This window comes from Triturus cristatus, chromosome 1_1, assembly GCF_964204655.1.
Source record: "Triturus cristatus chromosome 1_1, aTriCri1.1, whole genome shotgun sequence".
NCBI classification, from domain to species: Eukaryota; Metazoa; Chordata; class Amphibia; order Caudata; family Salamandridae; genus Triturus; species Triturus cristatus.
In genome coordinates this window covers 564,583,963-564,602,880 of record NC_140579.1, presented here as the reverse complement: position 1 = coordinate 564,602,880, position 18,918 = coordinate 564,583,963, and the positions used below count along the sequence as shown (strand labels likewise).

Genomic DNA, 18,918 nt, shown 5'->3' with positions numbered 1-18,918 from the left:
GGCGTAACTTGAGTTCCCTCGCAAACGAGATCAGGTGTACCTCCTCCTCCCCATCACTTGACGACTCTTCACTCACATCCTGTTATCTCATCCCTCTCGTCTGCTCCACTGGCAGCCTCCTTTCCGTTACAGACAGCTGTCGCACCGCCTTAGTTGGTGGCTTCCGGCTTTGGAACTCCCGGCCTCTCGTGCGTCTCCGGCATACTGACGCGAAGTGATTGGGGATTCCGCAGTTTGTGCACGTTTTTCCTTGCGCAGGGCAGTCCTTCGCTGCGTGCGGTTCGTACCCGCAATATCCACACTTTTGCTTCGATCCTTCTTGATGTGATGCCTTGTGGTGGTCTCCTCGCGGCCTGGTACGGAGGGCGTCCGCCCGCTCCGTCTTGATGGTCTCCGTCTTCACTGGGACCTTGACCAGAGCTTGCTCCATTTCGTTGGCCCGGGCTGCCCTTGCCAGAACTAGCATGTCCTCCAGCGCGATCTTCAGCTGGTGCAGGATGAGGCCTCTTAACGTCTTGTCTCTGCACCCTTGTATGAGCTGGGCGCGTATTTCCTTCAGTTGGTCGTTCTCCGTACAGGTGCTCGCCAGCTCGCGCAGCCGCGCGTAGAACACGTCCATCGACTCCCCTTCCCGTTGCCGGGCCGGGCGCAACTTGAAGCGCTCGAAATCTGGGTTGAGTTGTGGATCGAAATGGGCATCGAGAGCGGCCACTGCAGCGTCGTAGTCTGCGGCTTTACCCGTGCTGGGTAGATGCTTGAATAACTTGAATATTTCATCCCCTGCATAATGCAGTAGCAACGACCTTTTTATTGCGTTGTCGGTTTCTCTTGTGACGATGAAGTAATTGTTGAGGCGCTCTATCCATATTTTCCAACGAGGCGCCGCGGTAGCCGGGTCTTCCAGCTCGCTGAAAGGGGGTAAGACCCCCGACGCGGCATGTTGAAAAGGGGCAGGGGCTGGCGCAGCCGCTTGCCCGGGTGCCGCTCCAGTGCCTGATGCGGCCGCCTGGCCATCATTGCTCATTGTGCCTGCTTGTGCAGGTGAGGTGGAGCCGGGAGGTATCACACCCCACCTGTGTCTCTGTAGGACTGTCCCTCCTTTTCTCCCTCGGGGCTCAGAGTGTGAGAGCCCGCTTTACCGTAGGGCGAATCTCCCCTGGGTGTTTCCCTAGGTACCGTGCCTGGCCCCTGCACCGCTTGTAGGCAAGAGATCCACTCCACGTGGCACCAGATGAGAAAAAGTTACAGTCTATGGTACTTTCTTTTTTTTTTTTTCTTACTTGGAGCTACCAAGGCTTGATGGGACACAGTGATCGCCTCCTCACTGGTGGCAGCAGCAGCTCAGCAGGAAACACCGTCACTTCGGTTCCCGCATGAACCACGGTGTAACTGGAAGAAAACGGCACTCGGCCGGCGGGTGCTCCCACGTGGTCTAAGGCCTCGGCCTCGTCTCCGCGCCCGCGCGCGGGGCACCGTCGCGTAGCCGTGGAAGATCGGTTGACGGATGCTGCCGGGAGATGTCGCGGGGGCACGCAGTGAATTCTGCCCCCACCCTCGTCGCCAGTGTGAAGTTCTGGGGCCGGGCCTACGGCGGGGACACTGGGCGCGCAGGCTAACGCAGCGCCGGGCACAAATACCAGCCCACACCACCGATCTGGTCGGAGACCTCGCCCCCGAGCGGGCCGGCTCCCTTTATTGGTTTCCGCAGGCCACGCCTGGCCTGCGGATGACGTGTGGTCACCGTAGCATGAAACACTAGAACTGTCAACTATTACATTACCTACAGCAGCACATGCTGCAAACACTAGTTTACCTTTTAAAACACCTTGTTTGAGCCACTGTGAACCAGGCTGCAACTTAAAACAAGCACGGGCAACGCCAACAGGACCCACCAATGCAAAATCCATTAGCTTTGTGAAGGTTTTTTTGGTGGGGGGGGGGGTGGGGGGGGGGGAGGGAGTGGTGGAGTGGCACAGAAGCACAAGCTGCTGTGCAACATGGCTTAAAGTCTAGAACAAAAAGTGGACAATATGTTTCTTTTTTTAAAAGCACTACATGAGGGAGGTGCGGGTGGTAGGGTAGTAGCAAGCAGCAACAACAGGAGGGGGAAAGCAACAGGAGGGCTGTGCAGGACAGTGGGCAGCAACACTAAGAGTAAGTGGGTGGGAAAGGAAGGAAGCACCATGAAAATGGGGAACCGGATGGGGTGAAGAAACAGTTCCTCAATCACAGCGCGAGCAGCGGACGGGCACTAATTAAGTAGTCTGCGCTTGGTCCATGTTCCACAAAAACGAAAGAAAAGGACGCTTGGCACATGTTACCCAATTAGGAGGCAGCAAACTAAAGTGACAATAAAGCAGACAAATGGTAAGAAATGGGCACGCTCCAAGCCCTCGATTGTAAACCATACCCCTCGCAAGTGAGAGCGCATCTGTTGTCGCAGGCACGATCTAAAAAATACTTCCATGCACAGACAAATTCCTGTCTGCCAGGGTACTGGTGCAGTGTATCTAACCCTGAAAAAATTAGCAACTAGATCAGCAGATTTTTCAGCTTGGTTTTTGATGTTTGCATTTCATCTTTGAACTGCATAGACACTTCTGCTCCTCATTCAAAGCTAGGGTGTAAGCCAAGCCATGCATGTCCGATTTAGAGAAAGGCATGCTTTCTTTATGAAAGAGCGCCAAGAAGCCTAGGTACTATCAAACAGACATCTTGACTACTGGTAGGTGCTGCTCTGTCTAGGAGGAACTTTCCTTGATGGGTCAGAATGCCGAGAAGATCCTGTGACTAGAAGGAACTGCTCAGAGGGATGGTGTAAAATGTCTTGGTGTAGTGTATCTAAACATGCAACTGGAACAGTGTGTTTTTACTTATCCTTTGAGATGTGCATTTTGAGCAGTATAGACCCTCCATGTCAAGTAAGCATTCAAACCAAGTCTGCCAAATACTCATCAAGCCACAAGAGTTATTTGTACGTAGTTGGAGACTCCAGCACATCATCTGGAGCCAAGTTGCCAGCATCCTTATTTTAACCCATCTCACCCTCCGCCAGCTGCCTAGCATATTTCAACTCTGTTCATCCCCACCTCCCTGGTGTTGCATCTTATTACCGACACGTCTAGCTATAGACTAGGCAACTAGTGAGTGTTATGCCAAGTAGGAGGATTGAGTTTGGCATTGATATTGTCGCAACTACTCGTAGATGTTGCACTTTCTGCCAGATACCTCACTCACACTCCACTCCAGGTGGTCACGCCCTCTATGCTGTATCACTCTCTCTCTTTTTACTAAGACATCTGCCTGTATAATAGATCAGTTATCTCTCAACACAAAATAATCACTAAGGTACCACACACCTGCTGGGTCAAAAACAGAAACTTCCGCAATCTTAAGCCCTTCAATCTGGATACGATATATTCTGAACTGGCGGGGAAAAAGGCACTAGCGGTGAGGTACCAAAATCACATCAAAACAACCTCGCCTGTAAAAAAAGCCATATCCCCTCATGTTCCATCCTTCAAATCCTTGAAAGTGGCACAGAACACCTCCAACATAACCTTATGCCTACACATCATTTAACATCAACTAAGATTCTATATAAACTTTATTCCTTCTCTAACCGATGTTAGAGCGGAAAAAACTGTGCATAATGACAACATCTATTTTAGAGACTTCAGCATCAGCTAGGATAAACTATTGTGTGCACACATTATTGCCAACTAGTAGCTTTAATCCCAATATAATTTGAAAAAAGCCTCTGCTTTCCTCACTCAAATCAAAGACAAAATATTAAATCTAATTATTTACTTTCAGATTAAAGCGAGGTTGGTTTGACCATTTCATTATCCACCTGGATATTGACGTGCAGCTGCCCCTCTACTCACACACTCCACAAAGCGCTGTTCCAAAAAGATTGTGCAGATATGTCACCAACTAAATAATGACATAGTTCAAGCGCTGAAAGGCATCATCTCCTACAAAACAGTTCTATACTGGGACATGAATGCATCTCAATTATAGGAAAGCTGCACAGCAAGCTTTACTACTAACAGTTGGTTTTCTGATGACTTTTCTTCAAGAGAAAAGAGAGGCCATACATAGAGGAGGCAATGAACGTTCAACTAAACACCCTGATTACATCGAGACATATAGGCAGTTTTAAAGAGCTGGAATGATTATATTATTTGCTCTAAAGTCAAAAATCTTCAACCCAAAAACAACAACTTACTGATGTTTGCCCAATAAACAGTTCCATTTTGTTAAACCTAACATTACAAAAGCCAACCGAACAGCTCAAACACCCATTCCTGTTGCAAATGCAAATACCACCTTGATTTGAGTACTCTTCTCTGGAATTATACTCGCACATCAGACACTGCTCCCCAAGAAATCCCTCTACTTTCAAATACAAACATTTGTTGGTTTAGGTTAACTAAACTAACAGTGGGAAATGATTAAATCTCACGAAAGCTCTTAAAACAAAGAAGTCTGATCATCATGACAGCCGTGATTAAAAATAACTTTCAACTCTTGCATGAATGTTGGTGCCAACTTATGAAGGTAGCGGTACAAAAAGGGGTGGTGATGGACGGAGCATCAGAACCAATCAAACACTCACACCCAGTCAACAGATCTGGGTTCGATCCATCACCGTTCTTTAGCCCACTCTGCCACCCCAGTTCAGACCTGGCCATATGCAAATCAGTCTGACCCTGTGCCTCATGGGAACAGTCCAGCCCGAACTGCCAAGCCATGCCTTCCCTGGACCGGAAACAAGCTTCCTAGGACTGGTTTCTGGCATTTCAGCCGTCTTCAGCCAGGCTTGCTTGAATCCAGTGGCAAAGTGAGCAAGGGACTCACGTCTGAGCATACCCTGCCAACTTATGGCGAACAAAGCGGTACAAAAAGGGGTGGTGATGGATCCAACCCAGATCTTTTGACTGGGTGTGAGTGTTTGATTGGTTCTGATGCTCCGTCCATCACCACCCCCTTTTGTACCGCTTTGTTCGCCATAAGTTGGCAGGGTATGCTCAGACGTTGAGTCCCTTGCTCACTTTGCCACTGGATTCAAGCAAGCCTGGCTGAAGACGGCTGAAATGCCAGAAACCGGTCCTAGGAAGCTTGTTTCCGGTCCAGGGAAGGCATGGCTTGGCAGTTCGGGCTGGACTGTTCCCATGAGGCACATGGTCAGACTGATTTGCATATGGCCATGTCTGAACTGGGGTGGCAGAGTGGGCTAAAGAACGGTGATGGATCCAACCCAGATCTTTTGACTGGGTGTGAGTGTTTGATTGGTTCTGATGCTCCGTCCATCACCACCCCCTTTTGTACCAACTTATGAAGGTGTCACTAGAAGAGGATATTTTCTTGGTTTCTCTTAAAACTGGACAAACTAATCCACGAAAAGCAGGAGGACTCTGAAAACTACCAAATTAATGGCAGTAACAAAATTGCCATGTTTGTCAAAGGCTTTGAGAAAGACATTTAAGTAGTAGCAGAACACAGGCTTTCAGAAAAACTGAAGTGCCAAAACCGCTGACACAGACTGATGTTGGATACTAACAATGTCTGCCTCTATCTTTTTTGATCTACAAAAGGTAGTTCATATCAATTTTCATCATAGATTCATCGCATTCCGCAAGTCCCACAAGTGTTTCAAGAGAGATTCTCAGCTGGAAGTGGCGACTCCTTTATAGGATAAAATGGTCAAACTACCATTTTATGTTTCTGCTTCTCGCACTGCGAGACAGCAGAAGTGCCTGGTTGGGGCGGGCAGTCGGTCCTGCTTGAGGGCAGGGTGGGGGGGAGGGGAAGAGTGGCTTGCCCACTGTTGTGGGTACTGACTGTTTGGTCGGCCCCAGGGCCGAGCAAACCAGTCAAGCCTACTCTCCCTTTTTCTCTATGAAGGCTGCATGCAGCCTACATAGAGAAAATGGCCTCCCAACAGGCGCCCGGCTGGGGCGCTATCCGCTGCGCCTCACCAATCACAACGCTGCCATTGCACCATTGTGATTGGCTTAGGGTAGGGGAGGGAGGTTGCCTGCTGGCTGCTTCCTGTTCCTGCAGGAAAGCAGCAGGAACACGCGGACACGACTGCAACATTACACCGGCCAGGAGCAGAGGCGGCGCGGTACCCGGCGGTAAGGTACATTTTTTTATTTTTTTATTCCCCACCCTCGTCCCCAACCCCTCTCCCGCAAGCATGCCGGCCACGGCTGTCAGTCAGGCAAAGAAATAAAGCTGTGTCTAGGAAAACCCGTATATACTTTCCTCCACCCTGAAGTTTCCACTCAGAGAAGTGGGGCCTCGAAAGGAGAGGAGACAGGGCAGAGACATAAATGACATATAATGAACCTGGACATCTCGTGCCACGCATCCACCCTCACGGCTAACCCACAGCAATCAAAGTGCTCGGAATACTCATTAAACCGCTGCCCTCGTGGTTTTGCCCCTTTCCTCAGGAAATACATAGGGTTGGCCTCAACCTGTCTTCTACCCCAAATGGCTTTTCACGCGTTTGCTCTTCCTCCCTTGAGACCAAGAGAGAGGAAAGAGCTGGCTGCCTGAAAGAAGTTTTGGGCAGGTCTGCCTGTGCAGGGGATCGAGCCACGCAGGCAGGCAACATGCAGCGAGTGAACTAGCTGTGTTGGGACTTTCGTCCTTTGCGTGCGTGGAATGTCGTGGGGCTCTGCAGGGAGGCAGAGGTCTTAGCTTGCATGGAGTTGCGGGAAGGATCGTGCTGTGCGTTCAATGACTGGTTTCGTGCAAGAGGGCTGTTTATGGAATGTCGTGGGGTCGAGCAGTGTGTGTGGGAGGGCCTAAGCATGTAGGGATGTATGAGAGTGTGGACTGTGCACGGCCATAACTGTTCAGGATAAAGTTCTATTGATGGAGGATCGGTGGTCCTGAGCCCATTGTGGGTGACACAGTGGAGGGACGTTGGACGTGCACGCCTTGCCAAGGTGGCAAACAGTATTGTGTTGTGGGGGAATGCGTCAAGGAGATGTCGGATGTGAATGTGCAGGAGATGTCCATGACTTATGCAGGGGTGGATGCAATAGTGCAGGTAGAGTGGGGCCACCAGCGGAGAGCGTCTTCATTTCCAAGTGATAGTTATTTTTTACAACAAATTTGGAATCCTGAAACTCAGTTTCAGTTGTATTCGGGGTGTATGCCTCAACATTTTTACGTGTCCAAAAATATCTCTGCTCTCGAACAGGGGCTGCTCATTGAATGTTGATGGGTCTGTGCATGGAGTGTGAAGGAGGCTTGTGTAGAGGGTGTCAGTGTGTGCTTAGGGAGTTAGGTGTGGATGTGTTTGTTTGTGCGCGTGGGGCTGCTTTTGTGAGTTGTGTAAGGGTGTCGAGTACATAAATGTGTAAATCCAAAATGGTCGCACACTGCTGACCTACCTGCGTGTTACCCCAAAGAACTGTGGTCCCTGTAGTCAGCGTCGGCGAGTACACCTATGCTCGTGTCGTGAGTGCAAGTGTGAATAGCGTTAGCCATCCCTGGACACGTGTTTCGAGGTTGTTGCCTCTCGTCAGCAGGGAGTAGGAAAGAGTGCAGGGTTGCTGTGTAGGCTGCTAAAATCATTATCAGGTATGTACCTCTCGTAGCAACGCAGGTGCGTAACCTAGAGCCCGTCGGCTCTCCCGGCTCAAGGAGCCACTAAATAACTAAATCCAAAATGGTCGCACACTGCTGACCTACCTGCGTGTTACCCCAAAGAACTGTGGTCCCTGTAGTCAGCGTCAGCGAGTACACCGATGCTCGTGTCGTGAGTGCAAGTGTGAATAGCGTTAGCCATCCCTGGACACGTGTTACATAAATGTGTGTGCAGGCTGTTCGTGACTAGTTCGTGTGTAGTGGGCGTTGATATGAAATTGTAGGTGGCACTCATCACAACTTTGGATACGTCTCGTAGGGCGTAAGGGGTACATGCCCTACTCTGTAGCCACTATCCGCATCAGAGGCACAGGATGGCCATTCTGAGAGCCACTTGCTAGTGGCCGTCGAAGGACTGTTAGCGGCTGGCTGGGGGGCGTAGGTTGTGACTGGCGGTCATGTTGATGCCTTCGGTGGAGGTTGAAGTGGGTTGTGGCTCTGAGTGCCAGTTGTAGGTGTGCCGCACCGGCAGAGGAGGCTGGCTCTGCGCAGCTTGTCTTGTGTCAAAGAGTGCAAGCTTCCACTATGACGGCTGTGGTCGTGGTTGGCAGTGCTACTTGTGACTGCGGATCGTGGGGATTTAATCTCACTGCGCAGACTCGGGCCACTGGGTTATGGCTGTGTGCGATGAGGAAATAAACGCACAGGGTTTGCATGCGGTGGATGTGTTTGGCTGTGTATATTGCTGCAGTTTGAACTATGCTGGTTGTGCCTAGCGGTTCATGTGGTAGCAACACACTTTGTCCCCCGCTAGCATCCTGATGAGGAACGGGTGGCGCCTTTCTAACACTGTTCACAATACTTTACTCCCCTCCACGCCCGAAAATGGGAAGGGGGTTCATTGACAAAGAACGTTGAGCATCCCGCAGTTTCATGTCGGGGGATCAGCTGATGCTGGCCGTCTTAGGGGGCAGTATAGCTACAGTGGCCCAGCTGTCCCACCTACGGGCTGGATCATAAGGTTTAAGCTTTGTTATGAGAGTGGGGCTCTGTGCATGCGACCACTTAGCTGCTAGTGCCCCCGTGAAGCTACATAAATGTCAATGTCTGTCAGTTCTATGCTGCCATAAGTCTGTCCAGAGCTGTGCTGAGTTCCGGTGAAGCAGAAGCGGTGTCGCAGTAGCGACCGCATCAGCGGATCACAGCAAATCCCGACAAGTCTAACTCGGCCCTTCATCTCTCCCAGGTAGGCAAATTTTCTAATAGGAAACATGCGTTAATTATAGCCCTTGGAGACAGTGAACGTTGTTATGTATGTATAATTTGAACATCAAATCAAAGTATTATTAAAAAACACAAACACATGGAGAAAAACATCGTGGAGCAGTGACACTCAGCAACGTCGAAGAGTAGGCCACCTGCTCCAGATCTAGGAGCAGGAACACTAGTGCTAAACATCACAGGAGTCACACAGGCGTCCATGGTCAGTCACACGCAGCCATATCGCAGAGCATCCACACACTGAACAGTCAAACACAGTAATTTAGGGGCAGGCTTCGCTTAGGCTTAACACGGGGCACCCAGCAACCAATAAGTATCCACACATGCAAAGCAGGTAGCGGTCGCATCCAATCATAAAAGACATACTCTGCCACACAAACCACACATGGGGCAGTCTTGCACAGGCACAATATGCCCCCCCCCCACATCAGCATACGCAAAGATTGTCCTCTATAACTCAGAAAAATTGCCAATTTCTTAAATGATAAATATTTCAATCGTATTGCTTTATTAACCTTCCTGCTTCCTCAAGTTTGCTGGAAAATGCACCATTTGTCCACTCTTTTTTAAAAACATTCTCAGGGGACAACACCCCCAATCCCCCGTGGGTTGTTTGGGCTCGCTCGCCATAGTGTAATATGACAATTTGACACCTCACCACTTTCCAATTTCACCAGCCGCCACTGTCAGCTGGTTTTACTCCAACCTATCCAATCACAAACAGCAGGATAGGCTGGTCAGTGCCTCTGCTGATCCTATCCCTGCCATCTGCAGAATTCCTTGTTCTTTAGTGTTCGCTTCTTGTGCCTATGTTGTTCAATCTGTAAATGGAGCCACTGAGAATCTTGATGGTGGAGGCTGGGGTTACTATTCCTACTGTAAACATGACAGAGGTTTGCCAAAACATATCTCCATTCCAATACATTTTTTATCTAAATATAATGCCAGATATCTTTGCCCATCACTCAAACCCAACGGTGGAAATAATAATCTGCTTTCTGCTCCTCTTTTGATTTATTTATTAATCTATCTCTCCCGGTTCTTTACTTCATCTCCTCATCTCTTTGCATGTCCTCTTAGTCTTCACATTTCTATTTATTGCATCTAACTGTAGTTTAATTTCCGATTACTCTTGACTAATGCACTAATGTTTCTTGTTGAACACAATATTTTAATAGCTCTTTTTGTGATATTGTTATTGTTTGTTCTTTGTCAAAAAGATTACTTGATTCTTGATATTGTTCGTCTGTAAAGCACACTAACACTTTTTTCTTGCATTGTTGAACTGTATAAAAATGCTAAACTGCTGACAATCTGTGTTCAAGATTGCCATCACATGACCCAACCCTTTCCCCCTTGACTACTTTGAACAGCATACTGAGTTAACGAGTTGGATCGCTGTAGAATCAACGCAATTTTCATTGGAAAGCCAGCAAGGGTCAAATTGTTGATTTGATTAACACTGCACATTCGATTTGAACTTGAACCCTGAGTAATTTTGAACTATTATGTGCCCAATTCTGATTCTTGGATTTTTTTTTTTTAAAACACTGTTCTTTTTTTGAGATATGATTTGTTTTAGTAAATTTGTGTCTTTTTAACTAACATAAAAAGTGAAAAATTAGACCTTGAAGTTCTTTATTGCTTAACTGCATTTTTGAGTGGCTAATTGGTGCTCACATCCCACATGAAATTTCCATGAACAAAGCGCAGCTGCTTGAGCCAAGCTACTAATCGTAATCCTTTTTTTTGTTTTAAACAAATGCAAGATTAAATCATAGCGTGTTGTATCAGCCTGATAAAGACTCAGTCATAGGTCACATCAAAATCGCGGCCTCTCCCTCATAGCCTTATTCTATAGTTCCCCGCATACAGCTTTTATCTGTCAGCAGTGTAAGAGATAAGCAGAACCTGGCTATAGGACTACAGTCTGGGAGTGCAAAATTTTAAAAATGGCCTCAGACCGACGTATGAAAGGTAGGTTGTGGTAGTTAATTCCAGGACTCCATAGCATTCTGCAAGGGAATTAATTTGACACTGAAGGCTTTATTGTGGTGTCTTCTTGATTTGAATAGATGAAGAGGAACGTCTTTGCTTGAGGTTTTCAATTGGAGGCTTTCATAGCTCTACAGTACTAAAAACTCTTGAAGGAACTGCCATACTTATAAGAGGGGTTGTGGATACAGGCTATTAGTCAAAGCATCCCACTTGCGTCTGTTGAGGGTATAACAAAACAAATTCAGCAATAGCAAAATTAACTTTCCATTCCAGCATAGCTTTAGAAAAGAGTTGCTACTATGATAATGTTCTACGCAAGAGAGATGTTAATATCGGCATGCATCCTGGGTCTATCAATTCACCAAATCCGAGGAAAATGTTATATTAATTGAAATGAATAGTTTAATAATTAGCATTAAATCATTATGTTATTAGTTAGATGCGAAATTCTGAATTATGACAACTGTGCAACTGTTTGAAAATCTCATAACACACAGAATTAATCAATATTTTAATGTTGTTAATAAATCACTTCTAATCCTATTTACATATCTACCAAATAAATGCATATTTAAAATATCTGCAAATGTAAAAGGATGAGCAATTAACTTTCTACTAGTCAGTTTTACAGATTCAACATAATAAGTTTGATCCAGGTAGTCTAACCTAGGTTCCAATTTGTTGTGAAGTCTAAGTATTTAAACGATGAACATGTGTTTATTGCTGTCTCCAGACACAATTCATAATTGTGCTCATGGAACAGTGATACATCTAGAACATATGCATTCTCTATTTCAAGAACATTTACATCATCTTTATCTGCATTCTATTTAAAATGTCAGGGTTATTGTAGCGATATCACACAACTGTGCCTTACACCACGTTAATGCAATTAAAGTAGTGCAGAATAAGAATAAATTGTAATACACTGATTCAATAATTAGATCCGGACTTAAAAAAAAAAACAATGCCTGCAGAAAAGGAGGAGCCAATGCAGGGAACAGACAAACATATATTGTAATCATCTGTACAGGTGTTTCAGGTGGGAGGTAAAAGAGCCTCCCTCTGTACAGTAGCTTACAGTACATCTTGGGATATTTTGGTGTAGAGCAATTAAACTGGAGCACCATATGTCATGATCTAGACTAATTTCATATTATGTGCTTTCAATATAGACAACGCAGAACCCCTGTTCTCTTCTTGAAACCCTCAAAGAGACTTTGCAGCAATCTGAACATTATTCTTTTATGCCAAATAGTTAGGGTGTCAATTTGATGTATTATTCATCATTATACCTAAATGTCTGCAACTACTTATTTTATAATCTCAATATGTGTCACATTCACAGGAAAATAGCACATGCTTCCGTGGCACTTGCCTGTACTCTAAAATGTTATTTTCATAATATTAGAGGATGGTTTCATACGCGTTTCCCAGAGCTCCTATAAAAGTTGGATAGGGAAGAGTTAAACAGTGGATGTGTGTATTGGTTAACACTCACTCTTAAGCTTTTCTGTTACTATCTGCAGCTGTACCACATTTGCAGATTTGGTGGAAGATTCAGACAAATGGCAAGCATGGGGTATAATCAGACACCCTGTGGAGAGCTAGACTAAGATGCAGCACAAGTGTAGGTTGATTTTGATCTTTGGCTATAAAATTTGTAGATGAGGGATCTTTTCTACTCAAATGGATTAAATACTTATGAACCATTAAACAGGGCGTTTAAACTCTCAAATTAAAGTTTTAATTTAAACATTTGGAATGAGAATTGCGTGCACACTGGTGATTGTTGGATTGTCCGCAATTGCATTCACCTAGCACGTGGGACATACAAGTTAACAGAAATTAAGAAATATTGACCTCGGTAATGTAGACACTGTACCACAGTCAGGCAGATACAGGTCCAATGCAAAACATGTGGATCAAAAGAATTGAGGCTAAAAATGTCTTGATTGCCTAAAAACATTATATAAGCCCATTTAAGGTTCATTAATCGACATCTCGGTTCCTTGAAATGCTACTCATTGCCATTGGTTTGCAAATTAAAATGTAGAGATGTGTTTGATTTTCTATCCTTGTAGAATTCATCTAAAAGTGTTCAATATTGCAAAGAAATTTGAGTGCTTTAGTTTGTGTGCATATCTAGACAAAACTTAATATTTCCACCAGAGTGTATAGATGATCAGTAAACTAGGGTTATTTTGAGGACATCTCTAGATTGGTCTCACCGAGCCAATATTAACAGTGAAGAAGTAATAAGTCACTAGCCCACAAGGGATTCACAAATGGTATACAATAAGACCTGCCTTTGCAACACTAAACATATTTGGCACAGATCTGTCAAGATTCTGGGTGTCTATAGAGGGTTGCCATAGAGCAGGGCTGAGTAACGCACAGCCCACCCATAGGAAATTAATATTTCATTGGAAATGAACGTCTGAGTAACATCATCTCAAGTCCACAAAGCAATGTACCTGAAGCTGAGATGAAGACTATGATTAGGCGTTATTTTGACAGGTTGATTGGTGGTTCCGATGATGTAAGGGCTGGAATAAAATACAAACATTTTTGTTGCAATGCATTTCTGAATGAGTATGGAAAATTGTGCATGGAAGGAATCAACCAACTGCATTTTATTCCTAGCAGCAGGTTAAGAGGAGAACAAATCATCAACAATGTTCTATTTAATTATACACAAAAAGAGTATAACCTAGACACCTTGGAAATAAATTGCATGCTCTCAGGGACCGAAACCTAAAACCTGTAAATTCAGTCCGATATCCTTCAAGAAAAGACTGGCATCTAGATAACTGAAGGAGAAAAAGTTAACAAAAGGCCAGTGCCTCCGACTAGAGTAGGGAGGGGATTGAGGACTCATCTCTTATCAAACATCTTTTCAGCAGCACATGCCTACTGGAACGTTTCCAGCTTTCCCATTACCATACTGTCACAAAGCTGGTCCACAAGCAATTGGAAGGAAAATGTTACTTGCCCTGTAAGCATATGTCTGTACTGTGTAGTGCTGCAGATTCACATGCTTTGCATACTCCTGACATCTAATTTCAGACATTACAAGTTGCTTTTCTTCCAACAAGGTTCAAGTCAGGGATACTATGTGACTCCTACCTTAGTCCACAATGTGCATGGGAAACGACACCACCTTCAGATTCTTTTCTGCACACAACAGTGAAAGGTGTAGGAAACTGGAATTTTGTTGCAGATGTCCGCCCACTTTTTGCCCCAATTTTGAATAGTAGATGATAGTTTTCAACACTGACAGTGCACTGAGGCCTGCTAACCAGACCTCAGTGCCAATGCTCTTTCCCCTAAACAGCTCCAAGTCCAATTGTAACCCAATTGGCAGGGACTTTGTAGCCCCTAGTAAGTGGCTCTCCTGGTACCTAAGGCAGGGGCACTAAGAGGGTCCTTAAGGGCTGCAGCATGTCTTATGCCACCCAAAAGGGCCGACACACAAAGAACATGCAGACTGCCATTGCATGCTGCATGTCATAATACAAACCATGAATGAAAACACGACATGGCACACTCACTGTGTGCCATGCCAAAGTCACTACATAATATATAATTCACCACTATAGCAGGCCTTGAAGCACTAAGGCAGGGAGAATATTACCTGTGAGGGCATATTTGCAAGAGCAGAGATGCGCCTATGCTGTCCTTTCAATTACTACATGGTACAAGTGAACAGGGAAGCCATCTTAAGTATATGCACTGGGCACGGGTCATCAAGAGTTTCCCAACTAAATGATGGAGTTACTGAACCTATGGTATTTGGTATCAAATATTTTGTCTTAATAAATCTGTACTGTTGCCAGTACAAGATTTATTATTACTTGTATGTAGAGGGCACCTTGAAAACCCTACCACTATCTAGCGTGCTGGCTGACCAGTATCGTCCATCCTGCCACCACATACATGTTTCTGACCCCCTGCAGGTGAGAGCCCACACTCTTTGAGGCTAGAAACACCTGCTCCGGAAGAAGGCGTTCACACCTCCTCCAGCAGGATGGCTAGTGATTTAGCATATCAAGGGCAGGGGCTTCAAATTCCACTCCACCTTTGATATGTGACCCCGACTTTGCTCAGACCTGAGAGATATCACCACCTGCCCCGAGGCCCATTTGGAACCAAAATGGGTGGGAAATTAGCTATGCAAGTAGGCATGTTTTACCACCAGGCTAATCACACCCCTAAGGTGGGCTGCCTGATGTGCTCCACAAAAGGATTCCACCATCTTTGGATGAATTAGGAACTCTGGGACAGGGTTCATCTAGGGGGTGCAGTGACCCCAATGTTAAGTAGCCCATTGGCTACTACCCTTCACTCCCCTTAACACCCCTAAATTCAGTATTTAGGTGGCTCAATAAAACAAGGAACTCAGATTCGACTGACTAAAGAAGGATAAAGAGAACTGTGGACTAGCTGTGGACTTGGGGCCCAACCCTGAATGCTTACGCCTGTCCCGACCACATTACCACAAATGGACCTTGGGATTATTGAAGGAAGCCCCTGTACATTAGTAAGGGATACCTGGACCCTCTACACAGTGCACCTCATTTTGGTACACTATATAAAGAGCTAGCTTTTTACAAAGGAGAATTATAAATAGTTAATTAATATATGGTGAATAAAAAGAACATGTGCAATTACTGGGAGCTAGTGAGGAAGAGGGAAGGGGCACTTGAATCTACAGCAATACATGAATCGAACAGATGCTTACAGGGTAAGTAACATTTTCTCTTCGTAGCATGTGTTGCAGTAGATTAACCTAATTAGCATAAACATTGAAGCAATTTCCGCCTAGTGGAGGCTAGAGGGCAGATGAGGCAGATGTTTGAAAAAAACAGTTTGACCAACAATAGCATGATGATGAGCTAATATTGCCACACAAAAATGCTTTCTGAATGCGTAGTGGTGCTAAGCAGTAATGGCTTCTTTTGGTGTGTAGAGTGTGCCCTAGCAGTTGTAGAGAGCACTTACTTGGTGTTGGCATAACAGGTGTGGATACACTTCACAATCCACCTAGCAGTTCCTGGTTATGAAATTGTCCGACCCTTGGATGGTTTAGCACAAACAACAAACGTTTGTTAGTTTTACAGAAAGGATTAGTTCCGTCACTATAGTACAAGTGACTGTTTAACATCCAGCGTGTGCAACGCTCTCTCCACAACAGAGTCAGGTTGTGGGGAAAAAAAGTCTGCTAAATATTCAGATTCAAATGGAATGGCGAGCCTACATTAGGTAAGAATTTGGGACTGGTTCAGAGGAGTACCTTGTCCTTGTGCACTGAATTACTGGTTCCTGAATAATCAGGGCTTGTAACTCGTTAATGCACCTAAGTGAATTTAGAAGTACAGCAAAAGCTACCATCCATGAAAAGAACTATAATTGACATGCATGGAGAGTCTCAAAAGGTGGTCAAATAAGCATAAGCTACTCTAAGGACCCTGACGGGTGCTGGCAGAGTTCTTGTGGATATCAACTTTTATGACCCTCCATGAATGTCTTTACTACAGGAATTCTAAAAGGGGATATGCGTCCATTGTTCTGCATGGGTGCAGGTACAGCTCTAAATGAAGTTGTATGGAAGTAAAGCTAGACTTACCATTTGGATATGTAAAAGGTAGGAAATAATCTTCTGAACCCCAACTCTGAAGGGGTCCAGTACCTTCGAGAAACAGTAGTGGATAAATGTTTCCACTTTGCTGTGGAGCATGTACATGTGGTAGGCCTATGTGCTTTTCTCATGACTGCCATACACTCCTCTGAGAAGTGTACCTATAAGTAGTCTAAGACCTTAGATGCTAAATCGCTAGATGGATCGGTTTGGGTATGGGTGCTTAATTATGCCTTAATGTTGAATGAGAAGGTCTGTCCTGATCAAAAGTTTCTTGTGGGGGACATAGGATATTTCTAAACTCATCTAGTACCAAGGCTGTCTGCCCAGGTTTGTTTCACTAGAATGTATGAAATGAGTGGGAGGTGGAAAATTGTAGGCACATATCCCAGACCAGTTTATACAATGGTGCATTGGCCATAACATGTGGGAATGAATACCTGTAGGCAGAGGTTGAGAATTTGGGGTATTCTTGAGTGACAAAAAGTTTGACTGTTGGACCCACCCCACCCACCATCTGTGGAAGTACCTTTGTAGGATTTGTGGGTGTAGTTCCAACTCATAAATTTGATGATATGCCTTGCTTAGCAGGTCCGCAAAATAATTGAAGACCCTGAGAGGTGTTCCACCAGGAGTTGGATGTTGTGGCAGACTCCCCAGTGCCAGATCATTGCGACAGGCAATGAACAGAGGTGAATGAATGCCCCCTTGCTTTTGTATGTAGTATATCGCTGTCCAGTTGTCTGTCCTTATGAGACATGGAGGAGTGAACATAAGGTTTTGAGTGTAAGATGAATAGCTAGCTAGTAATGCCAGGTAACTGATATGCCTTCCAATGCTGAAGCTAGGTCCAGGTGCCTGGGATACTCATATCACCAAAATATGAGCCCCAACCTATGAGCAATGAGTCAGTCAGAAAGAGGATCCAAGTAAGACCAGCCTAGGAACAGATTGCTTCTGTTCCACCAGTGCAGAGAGCACTAGATCCTCCCATTGACCTCCGCTTATGATCATGGACTGATGAAGCCCAGTAACAGAGGGCACCTATAACCTGGAGTGCGGAACTACTGCTTTGCAAGATGATATCATGCAACTTCATTACTGTTATTATAGTTAATGGGCAAGAAGCCTGAAAAAGAGGCCACAGCTGTGGAAATGTCATCATCCTCTGCCGGTTAGGGAATGTTTTCCCTGTGACAGTGTCTGCTTAGGTTGTAGGTAGGATTTAGTTACAGTTAACTGTAAGCTGTGTAGAAGTGTAAGATATGTCTGAGCATGTGCTAGACATTGCTGCCTGCTGCTGCTCTTTATCAGCCAGTCGTCGAGTTAAGGAAAGGCATGGATGCCTGCTCTCTGCAAATGAGGGGTCACCATTCATGCACACATGGTGAAGACCCTTCAGGCCACTGTGAAACTGAAGGGTAGTACTTTGAACTGGTAGTGTTTTCTACCTACCCCGAACAAGAGTTACTTGATGGGTAGAGTTGATGGGTACATGCAAGTATGCATCCTTGGGGCTCCAACGCTATCGTGGAGTCTCTCTGTTGAAGCAACGGGATGACATCCTTCAAGATTGTCGTATGAAAGTGCTGGGACTGTATGACTTGGTTGAGCAGCCTGAGGACCCAAATGGGCCATAAGGTTCCTTCCTTCTTTGGGATAATGAAGTACAAATGCCCTTTCTCTGTTAATGTGGGGTCTCTGGCTATATGGCATCCTTTTGAAAGAGCTCTTGAGCTTCTTTATGTAGGAGAGCAAGGTGAAGCTGACTGACAGCATGCTGCTGTGGTGGTATGTTGGCTGAGGTAGTGTGAAATTCTAGGCAGTAACCCTATTGGACTACTGCTAGCACCCATTGATCTGAAGTGATTTTCACCCACTGAGAGTTAAAATCCCTTGAGAGGTGATTCGGGTGGGAGTGGGCAAATCAGTGTTTCAGAGCTGTGGCTCCTTTTCCGGAGCTGTGTATGAACTTACCCTTGCAGTTGTTGCCTTTGTAACTTCCCTAACATACAGAGGGGGAGGGTGGGGGGTCATAAAAAGCATACTGCTGTGACTAGTACACTTGCGGCCTGGCTAGCTGGTGGTGTTGTCTCCAAAGAAAGCCCCGTGAAATGTTGGATTAGCAGACCCCAATCAACTTTCTTGATCTCAGAATCTTTTTTTTTAACTTTTCTCCAACATCTCATCATAGGGTTTAAAAAGATGTTCTCCAGCACCTGCAAAAGTATTATTGGACCACCTGTTTAAACCTTGAGACTCGAAGCCAAGTGGGTCTACGAAGGAGGACACTAGTGTTAATGGCATGGAAGGCAATATTTGTTCCTTCTATGGCATAGTATTTATTTGCATTGGAGATGATTTTCCCCTAGAAAACCTACTATTCA

The 18,918-nt window shown here is 45.5% G+C and overlaps 1 protein-coding gene across 15 annotated transcripts in view; it reads right to left on the bottom strand.

Annotated features, from left to right (window-relative positions):
- NAV1 (neuron navigator 1) overlaps positions 1 to 18,918 on the bottom strand; it is a 2,160,095-nt gene that overhangs the window by 48,906 nt on the left and 2,092,271 nt on the right. For all 15 annotated transcript variants that reach the window (XM_085644319.1, XM_085644290.1, XM_085644280.1 and 12 more), the window contains one exon: positions 13,368 to 13,439. In XM_085644319.1, the coding sequence (XP_085500445.1) occupies positions 13,368 to 13,439 (72 nt within the window). The remainder of the gene's footprint in view (positions 1 to 13,367; positions 13,440 to 18,918) is intronic.